The 887-nt window shown below is 52.1% G+C and overlaps 1 protein-coding gene across 1 annotated transcript; it reads left to right on the top strand.

Annotated features, from left to right (window-relative positions):
• The first annotated feature begins 235 nt into the window (after nt 1-235).
• Nucleotides 236-556, top strand: Tsp_15565 (conserved hypothetical protein). The gene has a single exon (XM_003370499.1). It carries the CDS (start codon nt 236-238, stop codon nt 554-556), a length of 321 nt encoding a protein of 106 aa, XP_003370547.1.
• Nucleotides 557-887: the final 331 nt, after the last annotated feature.

Raw genomic sequence — 887 nt, 5'->3', positions numbered from 1 at the left:
ACCCATCCGGGCTGGATTTGCCCGGCCCAGGTAGGGGATGCCCGATCATCGACGGCGGGAATTGGAATGTGGCCGCCGTTGGCGACGAACAGAACAACGGACTCAGCGGTATTGGGCTGTTGACCGAGTTCCAAAAATTCAACGGACTCGCCATATAGGGATTCAGACCGGTCGGTTGGAACAGCGGTGACGAAAGAGCAGCACCGATTGCCAGTTGTTGCTGCAACTGGACAGCATGCGACTGACTCAACGCGGACAGATTCAGCGGATAAGGCTTCGGTTTAGCTGGTCGCTTTTTCACCACCGGGCTAGCAGGCTTTTTCTCGCTTTGCTGCTGCTGTTGTTGTCCATGAGAATGATGATGACTGTTGTGATGATGATGCTGATGATGATGATGATGATGAATACGATTATGATGATGGTGACTGCTGCTGCTGCTGCTATTGCGATCATCTACCCTGATGATGATGATCAGCATCGAATACATTCATCCAGCACTATTTATTGGGTAATTTGTTGGGCCCATCCCCCACCATTTTTGGGGGGGGGAAAATAAACCCCCCCCCACCTTTGGGTTTCCAACTGGGCCGCCAATCCCGCTAAATCCAACCAAAATCCACGGGTCCTACTTGGGCTTTCCAAATAAGGCGAACTGGGGGAATCCCTTCCGGGCCCCCCCTCCCTCCGCCCCTTTGTTTGTGGGGGCGGGTTGCCACCGCCTGGCAACCGTCCCTTTTCTGGTTTAAAATTTAATTAAATAAAAAACACAAAGGGCCCCAAAAAAAAAAAAGAAATTTCCTCCCCCCCCTCTCTTCCCTACAACAAAACACAAATCCCCCCCAAAATCCCGGGGGGGAATTAGGGTTTTTTTCCCCCCCGCTAACCCC

The sequence above is a fragment of the Trichinella spiralis genome (genome assembly GCF_000181795.1).
Source record: "Trichinella spiralis strain ISS 195 chromosome Unknown Scfld662, whole genome shotgun sequence".
Taxonomy (NCBI): Eukaryota; Metazoa; Nematoda; class Enoplea; order Trichinellida; family Trichinellidae; genus Trichinella; species Trichinella spiralis.
The sequence above is the reverse complement of the archived record's forward strand: the minus strand, read 5'-3'. Positions and strand labels throughout refer to the sequence as shown.

Bases quoted from the DNA above. Each gene is read 5' to 3' on its own strand.
- Tsp_15565 (XM_003370499.1), top strand. From the start codon at position 236: ATGCGACTGACTCAACGCGGACAGATTCAGCGGATAAGGCTTCGGTTT.